Source organism: Miniopterus natalensis, chromosome 2 (genome assembly GCF_054644295.1).
Source record: "Miniopterus natalensis isolate mMinNat1 chromosome 2, mMinNat1.hap1, whole genome shotgun sequence".
In the NCBI taxonomy this organism is placed as follows: Eukaryota; Metazoa; Chordata; class Mammalia; order Chiroptera; family Miniopteridae; genus Miniopterus; species Miniopterus natalensis.
In genome coordinates, this window is record NC_142082.1 from 27,233,488 (window position 1) to 27,257,536 (window position 24,049).

General features: G+C 44.8%; 1 protein-coding gene across 3 annotated transcripts in view; it reads right to left on the minus strand.

Annotated features, from left to right (window-relative positions):
• The window catches only part of ARHGEF7 (Rho guanine nucleotide exchange factor 7), a 123,764-nt gene extending 104,409 nt beyond the window's left edge, over window positions 1-19,355 (minus strand). For all 3 annotated transcript variants that reach the window (XM_087814225.1, XM_087814226.1, XM_087814224.1), the window contains exon 1: window positions 19,176-19,355. In XM_087814225.1, the coding sequence (XP_087670351.1) occupies window positions 19,176-19,340 (165 nt within the window). In that variant the 5' untranslated portion in view covers window positions 19,341-19,355. The remainder of the gene's footprint in view (window positions 1-19,175) is intronic.
• Between the last annotated feature and the right edge of the window lie 4,694 nt (window positions 19,356-24,049).

Consider the following 24,049-nt stretch of genomic DNA (forward strand, 5'->3'; position numbering starts at 1 on the left):
GGGAAACAAATGAAGCACCCAGCAGAAATTTCAAGAATTCTGTTGCTAAATATCTCCCCAAAATGCACAGGCTAGGATTACAAGTAGTTTACCGAAAGAAACTTAAGCTTTTAATAAAGTATATTTTTCCTTTGCTCCCTTTCTCCCAACTTATCCCAAAGCCCAATGCTGCAATCATCTGGGGAAAAATAAACCATGTCCCATCAGTGTGGAACTAGCCAAATTACAAAGGGGAATAAGAAATATGAATGTACAAAATCTCCAGTTCTCAAACTAAATTCAGATAACCAAGCAAGACTACACAGCTTAAATTAACTCATGTGTCCCCTGAGGTTTGGTTCCCACAAACTCCAAAAGCACATTTTAAGTCCTTCAGAAATGGTCACAACCATCCAAATTCATACCATTGCCAAAAATGGACTTTTTAAATGTAAGCATAAAATATGCATCAGACAACCTAGAATAAACTTCTCCACTAAAGTTATATTTGCTCCCCCAATAATGTTATATGGAAACAGGCGGGTGTGTATTAATCAAGCGCGTGCGCTCTGGCAAACAGCACAGACCCTGTCTGGCTGTGATCCGGACACCAGGGAAGCAGAAGTGCAGGGGATGGGCCGTTGTTAATGTCTCGTTACGTTCCTTAAGCAGATGCCATTTCTTATGCCTTTGAAGGATCTTGATACAAGAAAATAGAAGAGTACAAATTCATAAGACAACTCAAATTGGGCCTGTGGTCAGATTTTTCTTACCTGAAGTTGTCACCTGTTCATATGGACTAATCATCTTTTTTCCTCTCATTCTCATGCTTGTGCCTAATGAAAATAGCCCACATATTATGGCAGAGCATTCTGTAAATCTGAGCCACTGCTTACTTTCTTCTTAAGCTCCACTCCTATGCTGTTTCTGACCCTTTGACATCCATTTCCTCTCCTGCTGAACACATTTCAGGATGGTTGGTGGTATCTTCTTGTCGTCCACTGGTGGAAAAGCCTGTGGAGAAGGCCTGTGGTCTGGTGGGAAGGTGCTAAACTATCTAAAGCAGGAGCTGCTGTGTATTCTTATAGCATCAACATGGCAAGTAGGGCTGAGAGCCCTCTGCGAGGGGACAAATGCCTACACTCTGAATGGGATGCTGGTGGTGACTTGGTCTCATGGGTCCCTCAACCTGATGATCTTACCTTTGATCAAGACACCTCAGGTTAAAATGTGAACTCCTGCCCTAAAGCCACTGAGTATATTCCACTGTTTAAATGTGTGTTTTCTGATATCTCAGAGGGTTTTGTGCCTGCCCTGCCAGGCCCTATTTGTTTTACCCTAGCTATCCATGCTTGCTTTTCACGCCCCCACCCAATGCCCTTCCCACACACAATGAAACTGCAGGGCCACAGTGGGACACAGAGCAGCACATTGCCTTGTGCATGACCCTCCTACCTGGGAAGCTGCATTTAAGGAAAGTTAGAGCCTCAGAGCCGGAAGATTGGACATTGCCCACCTAGGAAAAAATTCCATTTTAATCCACATGATAGCGCGTGGGAGGTTTGAAGGCATGCAAAGAGGGCTGGCTGACTTTGGAGAGAGACTGGGGAGCAAAAGGGAGCCTTCGTTTGAGGAAGAAACCTGAATGAGGAGAGAGAAAACAGCTGAGGACAGTCACTGGCAAGCCTGCCTCTATAAATAGCAGCCGAGACCCTCCCTAGAGGGAAAGGCAAGGGAAAGGAGCCACCACAGCCTGGAATACTCATGCTGTAAAAGCCTCTTCATGAAAGAACTCAGCAGCCAATTGAGACTTCCATCATAACTGTAATGAAAAGGTGATAAAAAGGGCATTATCTCTCAAAACTCTAAGTATCAGCAGAGTATGGGATGAAACAAATAGGGCTGTAGCTGTGAAGATGTGTAGCTGTCCGTATTTGGGAAATATGTTTTCAAAAATCACTTAGAAAAACCGACCTTCATTACTTAAAGAGAAGGCTGCCAGTGTATACTCAGGAATTATATTTCTTCCATATTACTATAACTGGAATATCTCACTTCATATTTATAATTTGCCTGTCAAATCACCCCTGCGCTCAAAACCCTCAAAAGGGCCCCATTTCACTCAGCAAAAGTCAAAGTCCTTTAAGAGAATGAAAAGACAAGCCACAGACTGGGAGAAGGTATTTGCAAAACACACATCCAATCAAGGACTTGTATCCGAAACATACAAAGAACTCCTAAAACTCAACAATAAGAAAACAAACAACCCCATTCAAAAGTGAGCAAAAGACCTGAACAGACACCTCACCAAAGAAGATATACAGATGGCAACTAAGCTCATGAAAAGGTGCTCCACATTTTATGTCATCAGGGAAATGCAAATTAAAACAATGGGATACCACTACGCACCATTAGAATGACACCAGTCCAACACTGACAACACCAATGCTGGTGAGGATGTGGGCCAGCTGGAACTCTCATTCGTTGTTGATGGGAATGCAAAATGGTGCAGCCACTTTGGAAGACAGTTGAGCTGTTTCTTACACAACTAAACATCCTCTCACCATATGATCCAGCAATCACACTCCTTGGATAAATTTGCTTTACCAAAATGAGTTGAAAACTTATGTCCATGCAAAAACCTGCACACAGATGTTTATAGCAGCTTTATTCATAAGTGCCAAAACCTGGAAGTAATCAAGATGTGTTCCATAGGTTAATGGATAAACTGTGGTGCATCCAGACAACAGAAGACCATTCAGTGCTAAAAAAAAATGAGCTATTAAGCCACAAAAAGACATGGATGAACTTTAACTACATATTACTAAATGAAAAAGCCAACCTGAAAATGCTATATGCTACATGATTCCAATTCTATGACATTCTGGATAAGACAAAAACTATGGAGGCAATAAAAAGATCAGGGGTTGGCAGAGCTCAGGAGGAGTGTGGGATGATCAGGCAGAGCACAGAGGATTTGGGGGGCAGTGAGCCTATCCTGTATGATGCTGTAATGGTTAACCCATGTCGTTATGCATTTGTCCAAACCCACAGAACATACAACACAAGGTACACTATGGACTTTAGTTAATAACATATCAATATGGGTTCATCAGTTATAACAAGAGTACCACACTAATGCAAAATATTAACAGGGTAAAGTTTGGGGGTGGAGAAGGGGTATATGGGAATTCTCTGTATGTTCTTCTCAGTTTTTCTGGAAACCTAAAACTTCTCTAAACAATAATGTCTTAATTTTTTTTTTTAAGTCAAAGTCCTTATGATGGCTGCCAGGGCTGCCCCCTTGTTCCCTCTGTGACCTCATCAATCAGCTACTATCAGTTCCCCCACTCACGCTGGCCTCTGCTGTCCCAGACCTTCCCGGCTGGCTCCTACCTCATGACCTTTGCACAGGCACCCCCTCTGCCTGAAATCCTCCTCTCCCAGTCAAGTCACGCCTTTCCTCCCATTCAGAAAGTCTTTGTTCTAATGTCACTTCTGTTGTAAAACTGCAACATCGCCCTGATTGCTGGTCTTCCCCAACCTCCTCACTATCCCCTGTTTCTCTCCATAACACTTATCACTGTCTAACATACAATGTAACCTACTTATATACTATGTATGTTTACAGGACATCTCCCTGCGCTATGAAATATACGCTCCATATGCAAGTATTTGGTTTATTGGATGGGTGCTATATCTCACACCTGGCACATACTAGCACTTATTATTTGTTCAGTGAATTAATGAATTCATTAAGGACCTACACCTACAACACTAATGACCATAAATTACTTGATTATAGTTACCGAAAGTGAAGTTGAGTGATAACGACATAGCACCTAGAACCAAAAGGAATATAATTGGTTTAATATGAGAATTGAATATTTGAAACAGGAACTATCCTGCAAAAAAACTTGGACATATAATCACCACAGGCAAAATGATACAGAGAAAAGATGCTCTTGGGTTTTACCGTAAACCCTCATCCCTTTCTGTCATGACTGACAGATGCATCTTATTACCACGGGCTCTGCCTGAGGCCGGCTGGCTGCCCAGCTGCTGCCCAGCTCTCTCAGCGCTGCCCACACGCGGTGTCCAGGGCTCCGTTTTCTCTCTGTGTGTATCAGGGCATCGGTTCGCCCTGTGCTGTCAAGAGCCAGCACTCTGGTTTCAGCTCTCATCTCTCTATCACTAAGGAAAATCGCTGGCTCTGAGCTGGTTTCCCCCTAACCAGCTGCTCTGCTCCCTCAGGCCTCCTGGAGCTCCTGCTCGCCAACACTTTATGCAGCCGTCCCCGGGCCTGCATGTTTAATAAGGTGGCCTTCTGTTTCCTAAGTTTCACAAAGGGGCTGAAACAAACGGATGAAGACCTCAGGTGATTCTGACATTTCAGAGGTGAGAGCCAGACGGAGACCCGGAACACCAAGCAGAGGGAAGGGAAAAAGTTAAGGGCAACGACCAAACTGCAGTTACGCTATTTTTGTTACTGTGTTGTCATCTGTTTTGTCTCACGATGGCCTCAGGGAGAGTGTGCACCTCTCCTCGTTTTCCTTCAGGCTGTTTTCTCTCTGTTCAGACTGAGCAAATTCCAGCAATGGGTCCTCAGGTTCACTGGTTCTAACTTCTGTCACCTCTACTTTTGAGCTCATCCAGAGTTTTTTGTTTTGTTTTTTTGGAAATGTTTTTATTGATTTGAGAGAAAGAGGAAGGGGGGTGGAGAGAGAAACATCAATCGGCTGCTTCCCATACGCACCCCAACCAGAGGTCGAACCCACAACCTAGGTATGTGTCCTGATGGGAATCGAACCTGCAACCTTTTGGTGCACAGGATGACACTCCAACTAACTGAACCACCTGGCCAGGGCCCATCCACTGAGTTTTATTTCAGTTATTCTATTTTTCAGTTCTATCATTTCTATTTGTTTCTTTTTTATAAGACCTGTTTCTTTGCTGAGATGTCCTACTTTTTCACGTTTTGAGAAAATTTGTATTGCTTTTTGAAGCCTCCTTAAAAACCCTTGTCAGGTCATTCCAACATCATTCTCTGGAAGAAGTAGTAGTCACTAAAGATCATCTCAGCGATGACATTTAGAAAAGCAATCATCTAGAAAAGGAGTTTACTGTGACCAGGCTTGGGGTGGCGGAGGTTGTAAAAAATTGTCACCATTTTCTCCATATTTGGTAACAAAATGAATTCTTAATTGGCTACTGAATTGAAAAGCATAAACTGGAATGAAATCAAGGTGCTTGTCCTCAGTGTTGGTGGAAAGCTGGTGTGAGCCTCACAGATTCCTCCAGACTTTCAGAGAACAAGGAGTCCCCAGTTTAAGGGTCACAGACCCACCACCCCTTCGAAGCAGCATTAGAATGTATCCTACAGCTCAGCGAAACTCCGCCAACTAAAGAGCAGCAGAGCAGCTGCCAAGTTATGTTTTGACACAGCATTCCAGACTCCTCCTCCCAGAGGCAACTCCCTCACTCCACAACCCAGGATGGGTGATTTACTTTTCCCTTAAAAGCACTGTGTTAAAGGAGAACCCTTACCTAAAAGTGTCTCCATATCTCTGGGTAGCTTTTAGTGACTCATAGTCTTATTTAGCCACAGTTCTCCCAATTTTTTCAATATTTCAAGGATCTGTCCTTAAGTAACTCAATATAATACATTCATCAAATCTCATACAAACCTCCTGAGCTGATCTCGTAATGGAGATGGGTTTCTCTTCTGTTTTATACAAGAATTTTCTGGATGCACAGAGACAGGTGAGGAATCCCATTTTTCAGGTGTATTCTGAGTGTCCCTTCCAACCCAAGGCAGGACTTCTTTCCAATCTACCTCCACATGTAATGCTCCAGAAGTCCACAGGGCGGCAGCATGGGGTCTGCTCCGTCTTGAACTGAAAGGCTCTAGTTAGGAAACCTCTCAAGCCTGAGGGGGTAACCCAGGTAGGCAAGCAGCCAGTGCTCCCCCGTGGGAAAGCCCCCGGCTGGTCACAGCTCATTCTCCTGTCTTCCTAAAGGGCCACGCATGCATTTGGGCTGGTTAGGGCACTGCTGGGCTGATGAGTTCAGTGGGTGGTCCGTGGTTCTCAGATGCGGTCCCCTGGACCAGCAGCAGCAGCATGACCTGAGAACTTGCTAGAAATGCAAATCCTCCACCCTCACCCAAACCTACTGAATCAGGAACTCTGGGGTGGGGTCCAGCAGTCTGTATTTTCACAAGCCACCAGGTAAATGTACACACATAAATCTAAGACCCACACAACCAACCTAAAATCAAAGGTATAAAATGACGGAAAGCCCATCATTACTCGAAAACAACATGAAATGCATATACTACTAATTCTGATGTCAGTAATAGGGCTGACATTTTATATATAATGGACAAAAATTAATGTTGGGAAGCTACGCCACATCCAGCTACAAGAGAAGGAAAACCAAACCAGCCTAGAAATTTTCAGTCTGTAAGCTCTTCAATGAGTGTGTTTCTCACATTTCCTTCCCTCAACACCCTTACCCCTACTCCCAGTAACACTGGCCCCACCATCCCCTCAAAGGGAAAGGAATGGAAAAAGAACTGGTGGGCTCACATCTCCTACACATGGAGATAGAACTGAACAGTCCAATTTTATTGCTCTGAATTGGAAAAGTAACACCCGAAGTTAAACAGTGCTTTATTGTGGTTATTTAGGAACAATATTTCTAATAACCACCACTTGATTTACTTTTACTTCCCTTCATTTGTTATGATATAACAAATCATTAGCAAATTCCAGGCACATGTATGTTCATAAAATTATAATACAAATAGTCGATTCAAACCTGCACTTTCTAAAAATTATATTTGCATCCTGATAATGCCTTATCATATGTCAGATCTGGGCTTTCAAATGTCAAGTGCAAAATAGAGACACAGCAAAGAGCAGTTAGTTTTCAGCAGTGTCACCAAGTTTACCTCAAAAGCCATTTATTGTAAAATGAATCAAAGGAGGAAGATTAAACATCTGACATGAATACATTTAAGATAAGATGGAAATCTCAGAAGTGCTCAGAGTGGCAACTGTTCAGCCTCAACACAACACTCATTGGACTTAGACAAACATGTTAAAACATATAGGAAATGAAAGAAAAAAAATGTGATAGCTATACTTATCTCCCTGAAGCTACTGAAAGGAATACAGTTTAGTTCTAGAGTCTCCTTTATCAAGGAAAAAACAGCTGAAGATCAATTTCCTCTTAAAATTTTCAAGAAAGTTGATAAGCATCATAATGTCCTGCTCAGTCCCCTGCAGAATCACTAGGACTTCATACCCTTACATTCGACAGGCTCTCCATGGGCTCCCAGCCATCCAGCCACTCTCACCGAATCAACCCGCTCACACTCCATACTCCATTGCCAACATTTTCTACTCCCCTCAAACCTGAGCTCAAAACTCCCCCCACCATCTTAACAAACCTCCCTCCTCACCCCCCCTCTGTCCTGAACCCACCCTCGCCCTAACCGGGCGCCCACCCTCAGTACTTCACACAGGCGCCCTTGCTAAGGTCCCTAGTGACTGGGGAGACCACCCAGCCAGGCTTGCCCAGGACAGTCCAGTGTGTTCCTGTTGGCCTAGAACAATCAATAATAGTGGCCTCTTTCCCTCCAAGCTGGTTGCCAAAGCTTTTCTGGGTTTGGAAGCACTGTCTTGGCCACCCTCTTGCACTGGTCACCACCCTCTCCTCTGACTTAACCACCCTTCAACCAACGTCCTTGGCCTCTTCAGGCTCGTCAGCACTGCCTGCCGTCAATTTCCAAGTTCCTCGAGGCTTTCTCCAGTTCCCACACTATAGTTTCCCCATGAGAAATCTCACCACTCCTACACTTCAGTCCACATCGCATATTCATGTTCCAGGTGGGTGTCCTCTCTGAGCTCCAATTCAACACACTCTGCAGTGAATCCACCCATGACCTTCTTGTAGCAAACCTATGCCCCGCCCTGCCTGGCCCATATGTGTCCCTGCAGACTAATCACAGCCTACTCACATTAGAGCTCGGCTGAAGCACCACTTCCAGAGGAGAGCCTTCCCTAAAGCAACACCTGTCCCCATCGGCCAAGTGTAAGTCAGGTTCCTCTGCTACACACTTTTAGAAATCTGGTCCTTGCCTTCAGAGCACGTATCTCAATTTGTAAAACAGTTAAGTTCATAGAATTATTTTAATGTTATTCTCCACCACTAAGAGAGTGTGCGAGTTTATTTTTGATAATCATTACATCTCCAGTGTCTAGCACAATTCTTAAAATATAGTAGATACCCAATAAAAATGTGATGAGAAAATAAACTAATAAATGAGCTCTCTGGCAATCAACCTAAGTATTCTATTTACTTTTATGCGTTAAAACTCTACACACATGCTCAATCCCCAGTCGGGGACCTGCAGGTGGCAGCCAATCAGTGACTCTCTCATCACTGATGTTTCTTTCTCTCTCTCTCTCCCTTTGTTTTCTCTCTCTGAAATCAATAAAGATATATTTAAAAACAAAAACAAAAACTCTATACACGTTTTCTGCATTCACAATTAGGTTCAAAAGTAGGGTACTGGCAGTAAAATGAATTAGAGCTCCATTACACACAACAAAAATTTAATTATACCCACAGCGAATACTGTCATACAGCACATATTGAGATATAATTGACATACAATAAAGTGCTCGTATTTAAAGTATACAATTTGATAAGTTTTGACATGTGTGCACTTTTGAAACCATCACCAGAATCATGATAATAAACATACCCATTACTCCCCAAGGTCTCCTTGTGCCCCTGAAGTGTCCCTAATCAAACAGATCTACTTTCTGTCACTATAGATTACACTGCATTTTCTAGAATTTTTTGTAAGTGGAATCATACAGTATGTATGTTTTTGTCTGGCTTCTTTTACTCTACATAATTTTCCTCCATTCCCTTTTATTGCTGAGTAGTATTCCATGGATATATCATACTTCATTTATCCATTTACCAGTTGAAAATCATCTAGATTGTGTCCAGTTTGTGGCTATTAAAACAAAGTTGCTACGAACATTTGTGCACAAGACTTGGTACGGGCATGTCATTTCCATTTTCTTGGGTAAATACATAGAAATGGAATGACTAAATCGTTTGGCAAATGTATGTTTAATATTTAAGAAACTGAAAAACTGATTTCTAAAGCAGTTGTATAATGTTACATTGCCATAAGCAGTTCCTCCATGTCCTTACCAATACTTGATATGATCAGTCCTTACATTTTAATCATTCTAATAGGTGTGTAGTGGCATCTCATTGTGGTTTTCATTTCTATTTCCCTAATGACCAATAATGTTGAACATCCTTTCATGTGAATGTATATCTTCTTTGGTGAAGTGTCTGCTCAAACCATTTGTCCATTTTTTGAACTGGGTTGTTTGTTTCCTTACTTCTGAGTCTTGAGAGTTCCTTACGTATTCCTTAATAGTTTGGTAGAATTCACCAGTGAGGCCATCTGACCTGGAGTTTTCTTTATGAGAAGCCTTTGTAACTGCAAGTTTAAATTCTGTAATAGATCTAGGGCAATTAAGGTTATCTATTTCTTCTTGAATGAGCTTTGATAGTCTGTGTCCTCCATGGAAATTGTAGGACATTTCATCTAAATTGTAGAATTTATTGGCACATAAATATTCATAATATCCAATTATTATCCTTTCAATATGTGGTGTCTTCTCTCCTTTTTTCCTGATCAGTCTAAGAGGTTTGTCAATTTCACTGATTTTTCTCAAAGAACCAGCTTTTGGTTTTGTTGATTTTCTTTAGTAATTCTCTGTGTTCTGTTTCACTGATGCCTATTCTGTTATATATTATTCTCTCTTGTCTATTACTTGCGTTGGGTTTAATTTGCCCTTATTTTTCTAGCTTAAGGTAGGAGCTCCAAAACAACAAAAGACTTAATTGTGTGCCCGGTGAGTACTCTCTCACTCCCAGAATATTGTTTTAACAATTCATGAACAGTATGCATAAGACTAACACCAAAAAAATATGACTGCAGTTATTTATTTGAAGAGCCAACCCTGGATTGCTGACATAACAGTTACTCGGATTCAACCTCAGTAAATGTGCTTTGTTGGAGGTAAAATGAATGAATTCTTATTTGTCTCCATTTATCATCAGTTGATCAAGTCTGCAAGATACTCAATTCCAGTCTCTTGTCACTTAAAAATCTGGCTTCTGTGGTACTTTCTAGAAGTTTAACCTTTGCCACAAGTCTGTCAAGATTTTGACCACACTCTATTTATAGAGCTTGTTTTCAAAAGAAACAAAAATGCACAAATAGGAGAACTATGACCAGAAAATGTCATTGTTTACATGAGAAGAAATCTGTTACCAGCACCCATGTTTTACGAGTCATTATACAAACACAGGTCTTGAACAAGGCAATTCTTCAGCACCACAGAAAGATCACAAAAGGTTATTCAAGAAATAAAGACCCAGAATAACATGCCATATGTTCTGATGGTCTCTTCCTCCTCCTGGAGAGCCAACAACAGAGATGAACAGCGGCAGGACGATCCCTCTAAAACTGAATTTTCTATCAAAAGCACTATAACATTCTTCCTTAAAGCCAATGACAAAGTCATAATCTTTGTGCATATGTTCAGAAAGCAACAGGCTTTTTCAGAAAATCTGTACTCCTCACAAAAGACTTCTGAATAAATTTGCTAGCTGCAGTTGGATACTTAAAAGTCTCTTATGAATTTAAATCTCTTTTAAGGACAGGAAATAGGTGGGAAAGTGTCTTCTTGGCATAGGAACTTAGTAGTGAGGCACTCGTAATTGAGGAAGAGAGGCCATTCCAGGTCAGGGTATTTATAAATAATCCCAAACTTGACCATTTTAAAGAAGGCGTTACTAACAAAAATCATACTGCCAGAGCAAGACGTCACTGCAAGAAACTGCAAATTCAAAGCAAACTTGAAACTGTGGATTCCCATTCTAGACTAAAGCAATTTAATATAAACTGGAAGAAGCTTAAATTGCTTTTGTGTACCCTTTTGGAGTTCTGAATTACATACAGCTTCTTTGGAGAAAAGACAGGAACATTATGAGCCCCTTTTGAAAAAGCTTCTCCAAATGTAATTATAACAAAGCTATGCACAAAATTCCACTTCCACTCTCCATCACTGTACCCATTACCTATTGCCACAGTAAGGCTGAGTAACAAGCAGCCACAAAACCTCAGTGGCAGGCTGAAATAAGAGTGTTTTTGTTCTTGAGGCTACAGGTCACGTGGGCAGTCCTGCTCTCTACTGGGCTTGCTTGTGTGGCACTGGTCAACTCTGGTTCAGGTGGTGGCTCTGCTGATCTTGGCTGGGCTCTCTCCAGTATTTAGAGTTGGTGGGCTGTAGGTGCATACAAGAGGCCTCAGCAGGGACAACTGAGCTCTCTGCCATGTGGTCTCGAATCCTTCAATATCTAGGCCCTGGGCTTGTCCTCGGGGTGGAGGCAGAGTCTGAGAGAGCTGGAAAAGATGCAAAGCCTCCTGAGCCCTTGGCTAGGAATGAGCACCTGTCACTTCTGCCACATTTCACTGGACAGCTCAGATTCAAGAAGTGAGAAAGTGGGCTCTACCTCTGGATGAGAGGAGCTGCAGTGTCACTCTACAAGGAGCATGGCTGCAGGGAGGGGTGGCCGATTCAGGCCACTTCTGTAATCTACCACAACCTTTTAATTTTCTTTGTGCCCTAGGAGGCTGGCCTCTATGGAGGCTCACCTCTCTGTATCACTGCCCAGAGCCCTGCCCCAGCACAGTCCTGAAGACACCATTCATTTAGACTGCAGTGTGATGATGCTCCCAGACTGTATACAACTTACACAACCATATACAACTGCCCTCAGTTAACCCATCTGTAAAATTATGAGTTTGGACTAGATGACCTCTTGAGAATTTTTTCACACTGAGAATTCACAAATGCTTTACACTTAAGACTCTATGGCTTCTCTTATGACTTGCCTGAAAAGGTGGAACAGAAAACACGCATGTGTGTGCATGTGCTTCTGTGTGTATGATATAATACACTAGCAGCGTGCACATAATATGAACCCAAAAAATATGTGTGTGTTCCTGTGCTTCTGATGTGTACACTAGCATACACACGTAGGAATCCAATAAATACATTAATTAGATTTAAATAATTTAAATGTGTTGGAAATGTATCTTCACACATCCAATGTAAACATCCTTACTCTCTCCCCCTGGCCTTTAGACTACAGCACACACAGCATTAGCCTACGAAACAGTGCTAAGAACTACCAGTGTGGTCCATGAAACTAAAAATTCAGCCTGGCCGGGCACGGCACAACGGCTGAACATTGATCTAGGATCCAGGAGATAGCAGTTCGATTCCCGGTCCGGGCTCATGTCTTGGGTTGCGGCTCAATCTCCAGTCGGGGGCGTGCAGGAGGCAGCCGATCAATGACTCTCTCCCATCATTGATGTTTCTCTCTCCCTCCCTCTCCCTTTCTCTCTCTGAAATCAACATATATTTTGAAGAAGAAGAAAAAAACAAAACCTAAAAATTCAGAGCTAAAGTTAGAAATACAAAAAACATTAGGAAATAAATTCTCCTAACCTAACTTGGTAGAACTGATGGAGGGAAATGTCAGAAGTCGGACAGGGGACACAGGGCCAAGGGACAGCCCCAACACCCTCCTCCCGCTGCAGACACAGGGCGGGCTGTCCCGGCCTCACTGTCCATCTGTGACTCCTGGCCCTTCTCAAGCATGAAACTCTATATATGTGAAACCTGAGCCCCCAGCCTGCCCTCTGGCCGCTCCGAGCCAGCAGCTGTGTACACTCAGCAGCTGCGCAGGGACCCAGTGCTAACCAGAGGGCCCTGGAAACCAAATTCAGTGGTGCCACCAACCCACACAATGGTGGTCTGTCAGGGTTGGAAGGGAGGGTCACCAGTTCCCTAAAGCTGCAAGAATCTGCCCTGCTGTCAGAATAAAGAAGTATTCGTGGGTTTTGATGGCCTTGAAGTTCAAATCCTGGCTTAAGAGTTTTCCTGGACATAGCAGAGAAAGTTTCAGTGTCGGTCCATAAAATAATAATAACTACTGTGTACTGAGGACCTACTTCACCCAGCACTACACAAAACCCCTCACAACTACTCATTTATCATTCCCTCCAGGCATATATCATTAATCTCATTTTTAGGAGGAAGAAATCGAGACTCAGAGAAGTTAGACAGGTTGCCCAAGGTCACACAGCAAATGGATGACTCTAGAGTACATACTGAGACCACCCATCTTACAGTGGCTCCAAGAGGGACCTGGAGGTCTTGGGAACCACTGAACCCTCCAGCCCCTGCTGTTGCCCATAGCAGAGTTGAGTCCCAAAGGGATGGTGTGCCTTTGCTGCCTTTCGCCAACAAGTGACCGAGGCAAGGGCAACTCCAGCTCCCATGTGACTCCAATCCAAAAGGCCAGAGATGCCCCCACCAAATAAGAACTAACAGCTCTTCCCACCACCCCTCCTGTGGCCCCCCAGGCCCCTCTAATTGTTATTTTTTTTTACAGTGAGCAGCTTCCTCTAAAGGGAGAAGAAATTCATTACATATGTGCATATACAGTGCTTTCATTTTAAGTTTATTATATACATATGCATGTCATAGGTGTGCAAATTTATATTATACTGTATTATATTAGTATATCTAGGTATAGGTGGCTACCCAGTAAACTCAGAGTCAGACAGCCCAGGAACCACTGTGAGGGTTATTAGATGCCAGGGCTAGAGCTTAACGGAAGTCCTGGGGGTGTCCTCCCATGGAATCAATGAGAAGGCTCAAAGTGAGCTTTCCGAGGCCATACCCCAAGGACAGCACTCTTTCCAGTTGCCTCTGGGTTCCTGTCCAGCCAGGGAGGAGCACTGGTCTCACCAACAGCTGCCTACCCGAACCTCCTGAGCGTCCCCACTGTGCCCCCTTCCTCCTTGGGAGCCCTGCCGACTGGCAGCCTATGCTGCATGACCTAGCCCTGGACTTTGTCCGCTGTAGTCCCTCAGGCTTTCTGACCAGCCTTGTGATTCCTGAAGGCATAACTACCTATCTTCCCCTAATTTAGCACAGGTTGGGCAGCCAGCAGGTGCTCAACTAGCAGCAGTATTGTCATCGCTATGGGGCTCTGGCAGCAGGCTGACCTGGGTTGGAATGTTCTGCTTCCATATGCCAGCTGGGTGCCCTGGGCACAGCAAACTGCTGGGCCTCAGTGTTCTCATCTGTGAAATGGATGTGCCAAGAGATGACATTGGATCAGCCCTTTAGCACGGTGCCTGCAACTCAGGGCGCACATTTTTTCTTTAAAAGAGACCTATATAAAGACAAGGAGGGCAGTGCTTAAAGAAAAGAGAAGGCCATTATAGGTGTTATTTCTATTAATAGAATGAAGTCCTGGGATAGCACAAACTGAATTCCTCCAGAGAGTTCACGGAGGCTGCCCCTGATGAAGGCCATCTCGTGATCCTTTCCCCTGGTATCCTCCAAACCCAAGTCAGATGTGTGTGTGTGTGTATGAGAACACAAACGTGTGAGTGTGCACATGTGTGATGCCAACAGAAACACTATAGCGTGTCTGGTGTGGCTCTCAGGAAATCACTTTAGGCATTTCCAATTTAAATTGAATTCAGGTTTGTTTGCTTTATGTTGAATGAGCCAGCAAATGCAGTTACAGCTGCCCTCTTCGCAGGGCCTAACACCCAAAACAGGAATCACTCTGGCTTAGGTACTTTAAAGTCACTTGTTTCAAAAGCAGATGTTGATTATTGAAAAGTTAACTATTCTGAAACTTTAAGTAGTTTCGGTAGAAGCAACTTGATATAACCAATAACTCAATCTGCAAGGTTTAAAGAAATCTCCATAAAAACGCAATAGGAGATAACATGTTTTTTAACTAGAACTTTCCCTGTGAATGCTTTACCAGCCTATCAACAAGTATTATGAACAGCTATAGGCACAGGCCTTCCAAATCAAAGCGAGACTCTCACCACCACAGCACGCTGCCATCACTGACCACCACATCCTGAGGGCAAAGGGGCCTAGGAAAAGGTAAATGTCTCACAGTGGGCACTTAGAACTGCTGCCCAGCAGCTACTGAGACTTCATTTCTTTCCCTACCCCATCCCCAACCAACCCCAGAACCCTAGGGCTGATCAGAAAGCCAGTCAAGTATCAGTTAAGAAACAGCATTGTCTTTTTCCTCTGTTGTATCAGAATTCACTGATTTTCTGTGCTGTGGAAGATCTAGGGCTGCCAGGTCACAGTTTGGGGAAATACAAACCATATACTAATCCATGGGTCAAAAAAATCATCAGAGGCTGGACAGCTCAAATACAGTCTCCTTGGATTTCTTAATTCTTCTGTTTTTTTCATCTACACCTAACTTTATGACTTTTGATTTCCTTCTGTCTCATATGGTTCTTGTACGTATAGCTGTTTTCTCCTGTAACAAAACCCCCAAGAACCCGTTGTATAGTTTTTTAGCTCCCGTAGCTCCTGGCACCTGCAGGTAGACAAGTACTCAATAAATGGAATTGGTTCAAGTTTATTATGCAACCTGTTACAGAGTGAATTGTGTCCCCCAAAAAGATGTGTTCTAGTCCTAACTATGCAATACTTCAGAACATGATCTTATTTGAAAATGAGGTCATTGTAGATGTGATTAGTTAAGATGAGGTCATACTGGGGTAGGGTGGTCCTATTCCAATGACTGGTGTCCTTATGAAAAGGGGAGGTGTGGACACAGAGAAGAGACCACAGGGGGAGCACCTTGGGAAGACTGAAGTTGTGCTGCCACAAGCCAAGAACCACCAGAAACTTTGACAAGGCCTGGACAGATCCTCCCCTAGCGCTTGCAGGGAGGGTGCGGCCCTGCCCACGCCTGGATCTGGGACTTCTGCCTCCAGGACTGTGAGAGAATAAGTTCTGTTGTTTAAGCTGCAGGGTGTGTTACGGTACTTTGTTACAGCAGCCCCAGGACACTCATACACAGCCCAACAGTTTAGACACATGCACACCTGCACACCCAGGACATCTAGCAAGACCAGAAAGGTAGCATCCGACTTTCAATTATATTCTGCAAATATTAATAGGGTGTCAATAAATATTCATAGGGTGTCTCCTGGGCAGCACTGTATGGATTACTGTGTGTTCTGAGCACAGAGAGAAAGAACCGGGTTCCTTGAGTGTTTCTTGGTGAATCAAGCAAATGCATCTGCCAATTTACAGGTAAAATTAAAGCAGCGTTTCCTGATTTTCACTGTTTTAGTGTGTTTTACTGATCTTATATTAATGTTCCATCTCCTAAAACTTCCGTATCCTAATTTCACCCCCTGTGACTAAGTAGTCTAGGGATGTTTAAAGTGTTAACTCATGAGCTCAATGCTAACAGGGCTTGCTGGATTCTGTGGTCTTTGTGTGTTTCTCATCACAAGAGGAATGAGGGAAGCAAATAGTGTGGGTAGGTCAGCAAAGCACCCTGGCCATTACTAGAAAATCAAAATGCAAGGTCCTCATACACAAAGACGTGGGGAACCATGTAATCCCCACTTTTTGCTCCCCTACAACAGAGAACCAATCGTCAGCCATCATGAAACATGTCTCTTTTCTGAACTGCTCTTGCAAAGTTTATAATCCCCTCTTTTCCCTGTCGAACCTCCCACCTTAAAGAACTGCATAAAGAACCTGAACAAAAAACTTTTTTAAAGTGAGCAGAGCAATCTGAACCAAATGAATGTCCTCTGGGTTCTCCACCCTTTTACTGGCTCTAAAATAGAAAGAACCAATGAGCATAATGCAAGAAACATATTAGGGTGTGTTTTCTTAATAAAAGGCACATGGGAAATCTGAGCCGCCCCAAAACTTTTAATTATGCACTATCCACAGTCTAATGGTTTAAAGTTTTAAATGATGAATTTCCAAATGCTAAGCTGTGGGCTGCTGACATCCCATTAACCAGTTGTCAGTATGTTCATGTGGAAAAAAGGGGTAAAGTTAAGATCCTTTCAATTCCATGTGAATATTCAGTTCAGTTTCCAAATGTTCCTTTTTAAGGGGAAAAAAAAAGTCCTCAGTCTAACATTCCCACATTCCAGGGAAAGCTGTTCAGCATGTGTGCTTTGTGGCATATATTATTTGGTGTGCACACAAACAACCGAAAGTTCAAATAAATAACTCTTCTCAGAAAATGGAAAAGGCTCATGAAACTTCTAAAACCCAAGGTTTTCAGGGCCAGAGAATAGCTAATATTTTACTCCAAAAACCTACCTTTGAACCACAGAAAATCAGAAGCTCTGTCTATAATTGGCTACTTTGCTGTTAAACTTTCATTGTAATAGTGTCAGTCTAAAATAAACCAATTGGGGCCTGGGGTAATAAAAGGATAGTTTTAATATAAGAACCTTCCAAATGACCATAGTTTTAGAATATGTTGGGTTGTTTCAATTTGGCTGCAGCAAGCTAAACATTTTATTCATTCCTCTCTTTCTTGTGTTAGAGATGAAAGGCATGCTACAGTGTTCTAAGAAAACCTCTCCAGAATGTAAAAGAAAATGATTACTGAACTTTGCCAATCAATATTAATGCAGTTAAGATGCATTGATAGTGATATGTTTTTATCTAGATGGCATATGAAGTTTCTTAAAGCTTCACTCTTTGAGATGGAACAGTATTTCATATAAGCCTATTTTGGTAAACTTAGCATGCATGCATTTCCAATTCTTTTCAACATCTGTCTTTTATTACCAGAGGTTCTGATATCCAGATGACAACAAAGTATTTTGAGTGCCTTGAAAGTTAGATCCTGCTCCTTAGTCCTGTCTTAAATCATAATTTTATCGTGACATCAGATTCATTTACAAGCAACATTTTTCTTTCCTGGACAGGAAGGTAGTTATTCACTCTAAAATGTAGATTCTGTTTTCATAAATACCTCCCAAGTAAGAAAAACACCTAAAACCAATATGCATTCAAAATTCAAATGAAATAAAATCTTTCCTGACCTTTAAAATGTAGCATCAGGACATGCACAAACTTCTAAGACTAAAACATCTTACTTTTCAAAAGTCACCGAAAACTTTTATTAGCAAATTGTTATTGTGCGTTGGGGCCAATAAACCCATTTTAAAAATTAAATAGTTTTTCCTATTCATGGCGTACTTCAATTTCTACATTTAACACCTTTTAAGTAGTTGTTGGTTTTAAGATTAGGTATTGGCCAAAAAAAAATGGAGTAAGATGGCAATGTTTCTGAAATACAGGGAACGCATCAGTTTTAAAAGCGCTTCCCTCCCCTCACCTCACCCCTGCTTTGTCAGCTGTGGGAGAGGAAAGCAAACTTTAATCACTCACAGGGATGCGGGTCAAGGTTCACACTCCAGCCCCGAGGAAACCACCAGTCACGAAAAAGAGAAGTAGGACCTGTAGGGCTAGGGATTCTGCCCAAAATCAGGTAGGAACCTGAAAACGAAATCTAGAATATTAAGCCAGCCTTGAAATGGCTTTTCCAACCCCGTGCTTGCTATCCTCTGGGCTTGGAGACAGGAGGAATTCTTCCACGGGAAGGGCAATAAATCATTTCACAGCCTGGCCCTCAGCTATTGATGAATGCATCTTTTAAAAATGCACAGCAATCGGTGAATTAAAAGGGGGATGAAACTCTCATACAATACCACCAACAAAAGCTGTTCAAACAAAGCCTGTGAGGCAGCAGCGCGCGCCGCTGGAGCACGGTTTTCTGGTGGGGTCACGGCGAGGGGCGACCCTACCTTAGGGCGGAGCACGGCGCGCCCCGTGGCTCCCGGCCTCCCCCGGGTCGATCCCCCGGAGCGCGCCCCGGCCCCCTCCCCAGCCCACGCCGCACACAATGGCGCCCCGAGCTCCCGCCACTGGGTCCTCGCGCCGCCAGCGCGCCCCCCGCGCGGGCCGCGCTCCCGGGTCCGCGCACAAAGGAGACGCGTGGGCTCCACCGAGCCCGGCCCTCTCCCAGCCCCGCGCGGTCCCCAGGTGCGGACGCGAGCGACCCTACGCCCGCGCGTCTCCGCGCATCCCCGGCGGCCGCGCGGGTAGGGCGGGGCGCGGGGCCTCCCACCGCCCCGGGCTCCCACCGCCGGGGCCTGTCCGCCGCGGGGGAGCGGGCCCGCGGACACTCACTTTCTCGATGGTCCCGGGCAGCAGGCGCTCCAACAGCCTGCAGAGGACCACTCCATCCTTCAGAGACGCCTGCAGGAAGCCCTCCGGGTCCGAGATGGTTTTCTTGGGCGACTCGAGCACCCCCAAGGTAATGAGCCACGTAACGGTCTGCTCGGCGGAATTCATAGCGGCGGCGCGCCCGGCCTCCCCGCGCCGCGAGCCGGTCTCCGCGCCGTTCACCTCGGAGCGGCGGCGGCCCGGCGGCTTGCGCTCACCGCCCCCTCCTCCTGCTCGCCCATGGAGAGGCCGACGACGGCGATTGGCTCGGGCGGCGCCGCGGTCCGGCCGGCTCGCGCTCCCTCGCGTGCGTCCTGGCCGACTGTCAAGTGCCTTTTCATTACACGCACATGAACCTGCGGCGGCCGCCCGGCGCCGCCCCCGCCGCCGCCTCCCGGCTCCCAGCCGCTGCTGTCGATGACATCACTGCGAGGAGAAGAAAAGACGCCGCGCCGGAGCGGCCCGGTGCCCGGCCCCCCGGCCGCACACGCACTCCGCGCTCGGGCCGCGCCGCCCTGCCCCTGCCAGCCCCGGGCCGGGCCGTGCGCGCGCGGCCGCACCTGCGCGCCGGGCGGTGGGCCCCCGCCCCAAGGGCCCGGTGACCTCCAGGATGCCACAGCCTGCCAGCCGGAGAGGGCTCGCCGGGACTCCCAGTCCGCGGGCGGCGCGCGCCCTTAACCGTTTGCACCCCGCGGGGCTCATGCGCAGCACCCTCCGGACCCGAGAGCCCAGCCAGGGCCCTCTCATTGCCCTGTCCCTTCCGCCGCCCTCCCCCCTCCATGAAGGACTGGGAACCATTTGTTTATAGTCTTAATTTATGAATGTTTAAATTATTAAATGCCTCCCAGAATGCTCTTTCTATTTTTGCCAGCTTTATTTCAAGAGGTTGGGGGGGGGGTGCTCGAAACGAGACGTTTGCTTCCCCCCCCCCAACCTTGCAAGCCAATAATTAGAGAACACAAATGATAATTGAATCTTAACCAGATGGGTCTAATTTGGGGAGGAATTGATTTTCAGGACGCTGCTGCGATCCTTGGGGAAGGAGAGGCGTGGACACCCCCCTCCCCAGCTGCGCCGCGGGTGTCAGGGGTGTCACGCATGCCCCCTGCTGGGGGGCCCACTCCTGCGCTCTTGTGACCTCACTGGCCAGGATGCGGCTGGCTGGCTCTCCGGGACCGGAAAGAAACCTTGGAGCTACTCCACTTTAAATTGATGGCAACGTTTCAAACACTGTGGGAGAAAGGTCAAGAAAACAGCAGAGCCTAAACTGTGTCTGCAGATAATCTGGAAGGAAGGACTGTGGCAACAGCTCAGCGCAAACAGGCCAATTGGCTACGCGCTTGGACGAGATGCTGTGAACCTGTTCAGGCTGGACCTGAAGAACTCGAAGTCAAATGACGCTCAATGAACGAGTTTCTTCAAACAGCCGAAGACACTGACACATGTATATGCTAACCGAGGAAGAGAGCCTCTTGCCAAAAGGAGCAGTGTGAAGGTGTTGGTGCATGTCCATTTTCTCCATCCAGTCCCTGAGTGCTTTCCTTATTTGCATGCTGTGAATGCCCATGGCGATTTAAAACAGCATTAGCACTCACCTACAGAGAGCTTGCTATGTGCCAGGCACATATATTAATAGAGTTAGTGACAAAAACTCAGAAACCATATACAGATTTTAAAAAACACCAGAGGCTTAAGTCTCATCTTCCTCTGCCTTCTTCCAGAGTACTTCTATTGTAATCATGAGTTGCATTTATTTCCAGCTTCAAGTTAAGTGGAAAATTTTCTTTCCAAATGCAAAGTAATTAAGAGAGCAGTATGAATTCTGAAGCATGAGGGCTGAATATTGGGTGGTAACATCTACCACTCCCTAACCACCCTGTGTCTCTGCCCAGTGCTCTCTCCCTGCATTGTCACCATCATTACTACAGCCCAAGGAAGTTTCTCTCACCATCCTCATTTCAAGGTCACACATCCACCAAGTGGTAGAGATGCATTCAAACCTGGGCTCTGACTCTAGGACACACAACTCACCTGTTTTCTAGACCACTTCTCTATACACTTTCTAGGAAGCAAAGCAAGTAACACCTTCATCAAGTTTTGTGACCAAAGACTCTTTATCAACAGAAGGGTGTTGACCCAAGAATAGTTGTCCACTTAGGCTCCTGTTTGCTCTCATTGCTGCTGAATTGGAGACATAGTTTAGAATACAGTCATTATAATTTCAAATTTCATTAAATTAGATCAGGTGCTTATAACCTGGTAAACAAGAGTAAGATTCAACTTGGCTCAATTAAATGGCCCTACAGAAAGACAGCTCTAGGCAGTAGCCTTCAGTGACCAATGAACCTGGCAGCCAATTATTGTCAGAACGGAGACCACAAGCCACCTCCTATAACTGGTCGTAGAAGTCCCTTGGCATTTAAATACTTTATAGCTACTAGTGTCACTCTTTTACCTTGGGTGTACATTCATTTCAAAAAAGTTTATTTGGAAGGGATTCTGGAAAGTAACATTATTCAAAACTAGGTATTTTAGGTGTTTAGTTGAGCTGTTTTAGTATCTACAGTGGGCATTTGGTTAAACTTAACTTTTTTCCAAGTTCCTGTTACAGAGGACATGCGCTATGAAGAACTCAGTGTTGTATTGGGTTGGAGCCAATTGAGATTGTTGTCAACGTCAATGCAAGCATGCATTCTTCAGTTTTCTAGTCTCTCAAGAGAGAACTTCAGCCTCATGTCCCAGTTCAGCTGCCCATTAATGCCTGATCCCAGGCATTGTTAGGGGTACACCCACAAACAGCAGCAAACCAATAGCCAGCCACCCAAAGTTCAGCTGAACTGTGCTAAATTGATTTGTTAGCTTGTTGGTGTTTTGATGATAGTATTACAAAAATGTTAAAATCTACCCCAACCTGAAGCCAGAAGGGCAAATGGCTGTTTACCTGGCAATGTGTAGCAGTCACTCCCTGTAGAATTCATTTTATTGACTTGGACCATTATCTAGATTGAAAAAATGCAGTGAGAAGCGGTTCTATGCAGCTCATTCTATCTATTGTAAATATGTTATCAGAGGCACTCACTTTGTCAAACAGTGTCCTATTTATTTGGCATAAATATGGTCAAATGCTAAAAATTAAAGATGCAAGGAAGGAAAAATAGCTTACAAACATATATGGCTGAAAAATTACTCAGAATTGGAAGACCTTTTACAAATATAGTATATTATGAAACATGTTATTGAGGCATTTATTCTAGTTTGGGTTCCCCCAGAAGCAGCTCCTGGGCCAAAAATGGGTGCAAGTAGTTTTTTTGGGAAGTGACCCTAGGAAGGACAAATGAAGAAAGGAAGAAAGTGAAACAGGAGGGAGAAGAGTGGATGAAAGGTGTGTAAATGAGTAACTGGGGCTCAGTTCCCCTAGGGACCCTTGAGAAGCACTGGAGCAGGTCACAGAATCTTCTGACCAGAGGACGAGCAGGCTAAGATTTATCCCTCAGCTCCCATCTCCCGTGATTGAGGATCTCCCCCCAGGTCAATGACCTCTAATTCAGCAGAGCCTAAAGTTGCAGAGCAGAAGGCACAAATTCCCTAAATGGACCGCTGAAGTGACTGTGGCACTTCAAGCCGGTGTGGCACAGCAGTTGAGCATCGACCTATGATCCAGAAGATCGCGGTTCAGTTCCTGGTCACAATGTGCACAAGGCAGCCGATCAATGACTCTCTCATCACTAATGTTTCTGTATCTCTCTCTCCCTCTCCCTTCCTCTCTCTGAAACCAATAAATACATATTTAAAAACAAACAAACATTGGTTCAATGTATATGCCACATCTTAAAGAATCGGTCCCTTAACCCTGCAGGAAGTCATCCTCAAACTGGCTCCCTGCAATTATCCACCTAGTGAGATAATCGCTTCTCCCTCCAGGACTGCAGGTTAGAATCAGCCCTGCTGTAGGTGGCTGGGTTGGTCTTGGTGAGAGGGAATTCACAGTGTGGGTCTCCTGCACACCTCCATCCCGCCACCATGACTGGGCTGTCCATGGCCCCCTGTACAGGGACAGGGCTGGGACACAAAACCGGGGCTGGCTGCACTTGGCTACTGACACCATTATGTGCCTGGTTGCTGGGTGCCCCTTCCTCAGTGATGCTCTCTGGACATTGATGTGGGACTCAAGATCTACAGGTCTCTCCACACACCTCCCTGCAGCCACTCATTCCATCTTGCCCCCTCCAGGCACCCAGACAGGAGCCCAGCTGCATCTGTGCACAAAGGAGATGACCTGTGAACCTCTCAAAGCTTCGCCTGTCAGAGTGCTTCTCCTCACATTGTCCTTTAGCGCCACCCTGGAGTTGGGCTGTGGCATGGCAGTCACTGTATTTGGTTCACACCAAATTTATCAACCAAACCTATTTCTAAATCAGGCCAGCTCTCTATCGGCCAGTCATAGTCAACATTCAACGTCACAAATACGAGCTAAGGAGTACTGGGAGTCCATCCGATGGAGGCAAGTGACATGGACGTCTGGACCATTTGTGTCAATAGCTTACTACACCCTCAGAACATGCCCATGCCCGGTCCCAAATGTACACGGTCCCCAATGGGATGACTGGCTGCTGTGCCAGCTCCTCCTGATCACCTGGTGCTCCTCCCTGACTGCTGACTTTCAACTTTTCTTCACCATTTTGTTGTAAGTTGGGTTGTGTAAAGAGCATGAGCTGTGGTTTATTTTTATGCCTGTTTGACAGTGGCTTTTTTAAAATAAGAAAATAAGTTCATTCAGATGTCATGTATGGCATGATATACTTTATTTTTTCCTATTACTTCAAATAAAGTATTATTTA